This window comes from Empidonax traillii, unplaced genomic scaffold, assembly GCF_003031625.1.
Source record: "Empidonax traillii isolate 1590-97213 ecotype Southwest subspecies unplaced genomic scaffold, ASM303162v1 scaffold2464:size45919, whole genome shotgun sequence".
Lineage (NCBI taxonomy): Eukaryota > Metazoa > Chordata > Aves > Passeriformes > Tyrannidae > Empidonax > Empidonax traillii.
The window spans coordinates 1-8256 of NW_020957657.1; the positions used below are offsets into that span (position 1 = coordinate 1).

Genomic DNA, 8256 nt, shown 5'->3' on the forward strand with positions numbered 1-8256 from the left:
AAAGTCCCAGGGATGGGGGGTCATTTGTTGGTCTGGGGGTGCCCTGTGACTAGAGCCTGTGTAGGGGTGTAGCTGCCCCACGGGAGTACCCACAGGGGTGGGGTATCCACGTGAAGGGGGGTGTTCATAGGGGTAGGGTGCTGAGGGGATGAGAAGCTCATAGGGGTGCCCATGGGGGCGCCCCTATACACTGGGTTGTTTGGGGGGGGTGTCCCTGTGGGTTCCCAGGGGATGGGGTGCACAGACAGGTTGGGATGCCTCCATGGGGTGACCCCGTGGGTCAGGTCCCCATAGGGTTATGGTGTCCCCCCCATGGATCAAGGTCCCTCCCCCCAGGTCAGGGTGCCCCCCACCATGTGTCAGAGTGCCCCAGCACTCACCTGCTGCAGCGGGGTGTACTTGACAGTGTAGGAATAGTCGTGATTGTCGATGACCTCGAAGTCAGCGACGGCCGGGCCGGGCCCCGTCCCCGCGAACCGCACGTCCAGGGGGGCCTTCCCCGCCCCCCGCGTCTGCACACGGAAGTGGGTTGGGGTCCCCACCTCCACCCCTGCACAAATCATCGGTCAGTGTGGGACCCATGGCACCCGCAGGACTCACAGCCCCCACCCCACAGCACCCAGAACAGGGTGGGGGTCGCCACCTCCACCCCTGCACTCATCGTCATCAGTCACCGAGGGACCCACGGCATCGCGGTCCCAGCCCCACGGCAGCCCCTGCCCCACGTCCCCCATGCCCACCCCTGCCCCACATCTCCCTCACCCGTGCGGTTGAGCCCTGGGCCCTCAGCCTTGACCTTGCTGGCGTCGTGGGACGGGTCCACCTTGATGCGGAAGGGGCTGGAGGGGATCTCCTGGGGACAGAGACCAGGGGCACAGTGACACAGGGGCACCACGGGGGGACGGAGCTCCAGCCCCACCAGGCTCCCGAGGGTGGGGGGCACTCCACAGAGACAGGGGATGGACTCCTGGCGGTCGGGGGCACCTCACCTGGTTGGCAAAGAGCACCATGATGGTGTAGAGCCCCGCGCCCGGCGCCGTGTACTTGACCGTGAAGGTGTCGTTGTCGTTCTTGATGATGTCAAAGTCGATGTCGGCCTCGAGCGGCCCCACCACCCCTGGGGCACACTTGATCCCAATGCTGACATCACCTGTGGGGAGCAGGGTCAGTGGCATCCGCTGCCCTGGGGGGCACTGAGGGGTGGAACCAGGTAGACATGGGGTGGGGAGCAGGACCAGGACTATGGGCGATGAACAAGGATCAGAGATAACGGACCAGGGATGCAGGTGCAGGAGCACGGATGCAGGCCCTGGAATCCTGGAGCAGGACCAGGGACAATGGGCCAGGAGCAGAGATGCAGGATGAGGAATGCAGGACCAGGACTGGGGCAGATAGAACCAGGACAAAGGAGCCCAGGACCAGGGTTGCTGGTCCAGGCATGCACATGGAGGATGAAGGAAGCAGGACCAGGAATGCAGGATGAGGACCAGGGACACAGGACACGAGGCTCATGCCCCACAGAGGGATCCCCAGGATGCCCCCCCCTCCATTACCCACCCTGTCCAGCCTCGCTGCAGTCCACGGTGAAGTAGGTAGGTTCATTGGCCTTCAGCCCCGTCTTCTCCACGCCTGGCCCGTGCACTTTCACCCTGCCAGGGTGGCTTCCCTCCCCCACGCTCACCTGTGGGCCCACAGTGTCACCTGCAGGTCAGGGGCACGGACCCCTCCCTGCCAGGCACCCCATGGGGCTGAGACCCCCAGTTCCTCCTGTGGTTCCCCAGACCATTGGCCCATGGGACCCCCCTATCCCCATTTTGGCACCCTCCTCCCTCCCCACCACACCATCCACACCACTCCAGGAGACCCCCAACCCCACCCCAGCACCCTTAATGGTCTGGGACCCCCATCCTCACATCCAGCACCCCATGGGACCCCCACCCCATCCACACCACCCTATGGGCCTTCAGCCCTACCCTGGCCCCCCCATTCCCACGGGACCTCCATGCCCAGTGCCCCATGGGACCCCCACGTCCCACATCTGACACCTCAACACCCTCCACGACTGGCACCCCCTCTCTGCGCCCCTTTGGACCCCCACAGCCACCCCAGCATCCCACGGGCCCCCCGTGACACCCACGCGGAAGGGGCTGTTGGGGGTGTTGACGCCCCCCCAGGCAACGATGACCGTGTGCTTGATGGCTTTGGTGGGGACGTAGACGCAGTGGAAGGTGCCGTCACCGTTGTCCTTCACCTTGATGTCGATGGGGAAGCCCTCGGCGTCCTGCGGGCACCAGGGCGGAGATGAGGGGACCCAGCAGCACCCAAAGGTGCCCACCGGCACCCGACAGCACTCAATAGTGCTCGATGGCACCCAACAGCGTCCAGCATCACTCAACAGAACCCAGCAGTGCTCAGCAGGACTCAAAGGCACTCAGCACCACCCCGTGTCACCCCAGGGCACCCACCTGCGCGTAGAGCTTGAGAGGCCCCTTGCCAGCACCACGGGCGTCGATGGTGAACTCGGCCGGGCGGTCCACGATGCAGCCCGTGGGCTCCAGCCCCGGTCCAAAGGCCTTCACCTGCACGGGGGAATCCAGGGCAGGTCAGGGGGGCACTGGCACCCCCAGAACCCCGTGGGTGAGGTGCAGTGGGGTGCAGTGGGGTGCACATCAGGGAGCTGTGGGTGGCAGCACCTTGTCGGGCCAGGAGTCGGGGGGCGCGGGGCGGATGTCGGCCATGAAGGGGCTGTCCCGGATGTCCTCGTCATCGCACACCACGTGCACGGCGTAGGGCCCCGGCTCGGTGGGCCAGTACCGCACGTCGCACGAGCCGTCGCCCTTGTCGTCGCACTCGATGCGCGCCTGCGACGGGCCCTCGATGGAGAACCCTGGGGGCACCGCGGTCACCGTCAGCCTGCGCCCCCAAAGGGACCCCCGCGCCTCGTCCTTGTCCCCACTCCCAGCGGGGTGACACCCAACGTGTCTTCGTGCCCCCGCAGCGGGAAGCCCCAGGTCACTGTCCCCCGTTCTGTGCCCGTGTCCTCAGGGCCCTACTACCCCTGTCCCCACACCCCTGCTGTGGCCACTCCCAGCCTGCCCCATATTCCCACCTTCACGGTCCCCACCCTGTGCCCACCTCACCGCAGTAGCAGGGACCTCACCATGGCACCTGTCCCCATGTCCCCAGCAGGGTGTCACCCATTCCATGCCCATGTCCCCACACAGTGACACCCTCCACAGTGCCACATCCCCACATCCCCACACAGTGACACCCTCCACAGTGCCACGTCCCCCCATACCTTGTCCCCACATCCCCACCGCGGTGCCCCCCCACCCTGTCCCCACGTGCCCCTTCCTGGGCTCACCGAGGGTCCCCACTTCGGTGCCGATGGCCTCAACCACGAAGTCTGCAGGGCGTCCCACGACCCCTCCCTCGAGCCCCGGCCCCCAGGCCCGGACCTTCTGTGTCCCTGGCTGGGGGGACACCTGCACCTCGAACGGGCTGGGGGGACACAGGTTGGTGTGAGGGGGGGGGCTGTGACACACCTGCACACCCCCCACCCCTCAGACACCTGCACCTTGAACAGGTTGAGGAGGATGGGGGGGGGGGGGTGGAATTGTATCCCCGCCACCTCCCACATCCTCCCAAACGCTCCACCCCCGGGGGGACATCTGCATCTTGAAAGGGTTTCAAGGTGAAGGGGTGCCCCCTGACTCTCCTTCCCCCCTGCCAGGGTGCCCCCTGTGCGTGTCACTGACCTGCGGGGGATGGCGTAGCCCCCCCAGGTGATGGACACCTGGTAGGTGCCGGGGACCCGGGGCAGGTACTCGCACTCGTAGACGCCGTCGCCCACGTCCCGCACTGTCACCGGCTCCTCCGTGCCCCCTGTGGGAGGGGGTGGTCACATGGGGCACCCACAATCCCCCCAGAAACACCCCCCAGCCATGGGCACATCCCCCCAGGGCATCCCCCAACCGTGCACCTCCCCATGGTGCCCCCCCTACTCCCCATGGCCAACCCCATGGTGTCCCCCACCCATCCAACTCCCACGGACACCCCCACGGGACCCCTACCCATGCACCCACCCACCCCCAGACATGGGACCTGCACCCACGTTCCTCCCTCCACGGGGACCCCGCACTGAAGCACCCACACCACGGACACCCCGGTGGGACCCCCCATCTGTGGACTCCCTTTGACCAAGCCTGTGGTGCCCTCCAACCACCCAACCCCCCCCTGCAGGGACACGTACCTGGCCCCCGCAGCGTCACCCGCAGGTCCCCGCTGCCCGCACCCCGTGTCATCACCTTGAAGTCGGCCACCTCCTGCACCCGGATCCCCCGTGGCTGCAGCCCCCGGCCCGCCGCCCGCACCGCTGAGGGGGTGCAGGCTGGAGACCCCCGTTAGCACCCACCAGCACCCACCAGGCACCAGGGAACACCCTGGGGACAACCCCAGGGACAAGGAGGGGCAGGGTGTCCCCAGGACTGGAAGATGCCCATGGGAACACCCTGGAGACACCCCAGGGAGGGGCAGGGGGTGCTTGGATTGTGAGAAGCCCGTGGGAACACGCTGGGGACACTCTGGGGACAGTGGGGTTCCATGAGGTCCCCAGGGCTGGAAGGTGCCTGTAGGGACACCTTGAAGACACCCCACGGACAGGGAGGTGTCATGGGATCCCCAGGGACACCAGGAATCCCTGAGGACACCCTGGGATTGCTGGGTGCCACAGGGATACCCTTGGGCACACCAGAGGGTCATCCTGGGGGGTTGAGGGGGCCACAGGGTCGCCCCGGGGCCATGGGCAACCACAGGGGTGTCATGGGGCCACTGTGGTCACTGACAGGTATTGAGGGCCACCACAGTCAGCACCGTGTGCCACGGGGCCACTGTGATCACCAACAGCTGCCTTGGAGACACAGCGGTCACCAGTGGGTGCTGTGGGGCCACTCTGGTCACCAGTGGGTGCCATGGGGCCATGTGGGGACCCGGCAGGGTTGGGGGGGGGGTCTCACCTTCAGCCACGTTGACGGTGAAGGGGCTCTTGGGGACCTGGGTGCCAGCGTAGGTGACACAGATGGTGTGCGGCCCCTCGAGGACAGGCCGGTAGGTGCAGCGGAACACGTTGTCCCCTTTGTCCTCCAGCATCACCTCCACCGTGTCCCGCCGGCCCTGGGGGTCCGTGATCACCACCCCAACGTCGCCCGAGCCGGCCCCTGCCACCAGGATGACACGGGCTCAGTGCCATGGCCACCACGGGGAGCCACCAGGCCATCAGGACACATGCCCAGTCATCCAGCCATGCCGTGACCCTGTCACCATGAGGACACATCCCCAGAGCCACGAGACACCCCGTGGCCATTGTCACCATGAGAACGTGGCCTCAGGGTCACCAAGTCGTGCCACGGTCAGGCCACCGTGAGGACGTGTCCCCAGAGTCCCCCCCCAGCCCCCCCATTCCCCCACCTGCAGTGTAGATGTCAAAGTAGGTGGCCTTGTTGGCCACGTTGCCCACGGGCTCCAGGCCGGGGCCACGCGCTGTCACCTTGCTGGCGTCACCCAGGGCCATGGCCACGCCCACCCCGAAGGGGCTGCCGTCGATGTTCTGCCCCGCGAACAGCACCGTCACCTGGGGGGGCACAGAGGGTCGGGGGGTGTCACAGGGGATGCTGGGGGGCAAACAGGGGGGCGTTGCAGGGCGGGTGGCGAGGGGGCTGTCCCAGAGGGGGTCACCACAGGGCTCACCTTGTGCAGCCCCGCGACCTTGGGGACGTAGGTGACGCTGTACGTTCGCTTCTTGTCGTTGTTGGGGACCACCTTGGCCTGTGGGGGCGGGGGGGGGGAGAGACCCCAAAAGCAGGAAAAGGGGGTGACATAGAGCTAGGGCACTGGAGGAGCCCCCCAGAGAGGGCTGCTGGGGGGATCCCCCCAGAGGGAGTGCTGGGGCCCCCTGTACCTCCTCAGTGTGTCCCTCGGGGTCCTCAACATAGACCAGGACCTCGCCCACCCCTGCATCGAGGGTCTCCACCGTGAACTGGGCTGGGCGCAGCACCACGTTCCCCTGTGGCTCGATGCCTGCAGGGGGAGGGGGTCAAGGGGTTTCCAGGATCCCAGAACCCCCCCAGGTACCCCCAGCACCCCAGAACCTCCTGGCATGCCCCCAACCCCCAGCACCCCAAAGCCCACAGGACTCGGGACCCTCAGGTGGTCTTTGGTGGTGGCAGGGGGAACCTGGGGATCAATAGGGGTCTCTTGGGTATGAGGGGGAGCCTGGGGGGGATTTTGGGGGGGTCTCTGGTCATTGGGGGGATCCTTGGGGAACCCTGGGATCTTCCTGGGTCAGTGGTGGAGGCCCTGGGGTGTTCCCAGGGTGTCTCTGGGCACAGGTGACACCCCAGGGTTGGAGAGAGGTCCCTGGGCTTCGGTGGAGGGGACATGGGTCCCCCTCATGTGCTGACAGCCCATAGCCCCTGAAGACCCCTCTAGTGCTGGGTTCCTGAGCCCCTCCACATCCCCCATGTCCCCATCCTCCATGTCCCTCCCATGCCAGGTCCCCTGTGTGTCCCTGCACTCCCCCGTGTCCCCCCGTATGGAGTCCTTGAGCCCCCGTGCCCCCCACGTGCCCCACGGCCCACCCGTGCCAGGTCTGCAGCCTCCTGGTGACTCCCAACCCCCTTTACCCCCTCCATCCTGGTACTACAGCCCCCCCAGCCCCTCCCTGAGCCCGCAGCCCCCCATACCAGGCCCGTAGGCGCGGGCACGGCCGGGCTGGGGGGGCCGCGGGCGCAGGGGGGCCCCCGGTTTGAGCTTGGCCTTGGGGAACTGGGACAGGTACGTCATCACCGAGTGCTCGTCCACGTCAGGGTCCACGATCTCCTCGGGGGCGATCACCTGCAGGGTGGGACCCCAACACCTGTCAGACCCTGCCAGCACCCCCCATCCAGGGGGACCCTGCTGGGGGAGCCCTCCCACCGTGCACCCCACTGCCAGGAGGCACCCTGACACCTGTCAGACCCTCCTGGGACCCCTGACACCAACCATACCCTCCCAGCCCTGCTGGGAACCCCCCCGCCCCCCACACACACACGCCTCCCACCCCCACAGCTGCCCAGGGGTACCCCATATGCCGAGGAACCCCGTGGATCCCCCCTGAAACACCCCTGCACCCCCCAGTGCCCCTTGTGCCCTCCTCCCGAGCCCCACACTTGGGGAACACCCGGTGACCCCCCGTGTCCCGTACCTGGGGGACCCCCAGCCAGTCGTCCGCCTGCTGCATGGCCTCCCGGGCGTTCTGCACCGGCTCGTTGGGATCCCACTTCTCCCAGTCTGGGCACAGGCCTGAGGGGAAGGAGGGTCAGCAAGGCAACCCTGTCCTGCTCCCCCCATCCCACATCTCTTTCTTGTTGCATCCAGTGACTCCACCAGTGCCCCCTGATCCAGTGTGGACTGGGGGGCTCTTACCCCCCCATGCCCCCTGTACCCCACATCAGCTGCAGGAGGGGGAAGTTGCCCCCTGTCCCACGCCCTGCCCCCCCTACCCCCCACAGTTGTCCCCCCCATACTCCCACCACGGCCCCAGCTTCCCCCAGCCCCGCCTCCTCACCAGGGGCACAGTTGTCCACCAGCGCTCCCAGAGCTTTCCCGTCGCGCCAGTCGCGATTGAAGTTGGTGATGGGCAGCTGCGGCACCTTGTTCTGGATCCAGCCCAGCAGCCGCTGCTTGGGGGTCTGGCGGCGCCCTTCATCCCCCTCCTCCTCCTCCTCCCACATCGGCATGGAGATGGAATAGTGCAGGATGAGGGTCCAGATCAGCCCCAGGATCAGTTTCAGGTTCCCGTCCACAATCGCTTTGCTGTCTGCGAGGGGGAAACAGGGGGGGCTGTACCCGAGGTCCTGCGGGAGTCCCCCCAGGGCACCCCGACACCCCACAGCACCCCTCGGGACACGCCACCATCCTGCGGGACCCCCCGGGGGGATCCCTGCACCCCGACAGCCCTGACCCCCCCCCCCGCCAGGATCAGCTTCAGGGTCCCATCCACAACCTGTTGGCTGCCTGTGGGGGGACTGCACCCCAACACCCCGTGAGACTTCTCCCCCCCCGGGGGGCACCCCGGGACCCACCTGGGGCACCCCAAAAACCCACAGCACTGCCACGGGGACCTCTGACAACCCAACACCCCACGGCACTGCTGGGGGGCCATGCACCCCAACACCTGCCCGGGGGCACCCCAGGACATAGGCGGGGGGGACTGAACCC

The 8256-nt window shown here is 67.2% G+C and overlaps 1 protein-coding gene across 1 annotated transcript; it reads right to left on the reverse strand.

The window, feature by feature from the left end:
* Positions 1–380: 380 nt before the first annotated feature.
* Positions 381–8236, reverse strand: LOC114071946 (filamin-C-like; the record flags this gene model as incomplete). The annotated part of the gene is made up of 18 exons (XM_027909836.1): positions 8213–8236; positions 7604–7892; positions 7241–7338; positions 6741–6891; positions 5957–6075; positions 5746–5823; positions 5467–5629; positions 5016–5216; positions 4253–4390; positions 3759–3885; positions 3365–3501; positions 2694–2887; positions 2466–2579; positions 2138–2281; positions 1558–1681; positions 990–1150; positions 763–853; positions 381–550 (listed from the first exon to the last, which is right to left on the reverse strand). Coding segments are annotated over exons 1-18 (2523 nt in total), but the record flags the coding sequence as incomplete, so codon positions are not given.
* Positions 8237–8256: the final 20 nt, after the last annotated feature.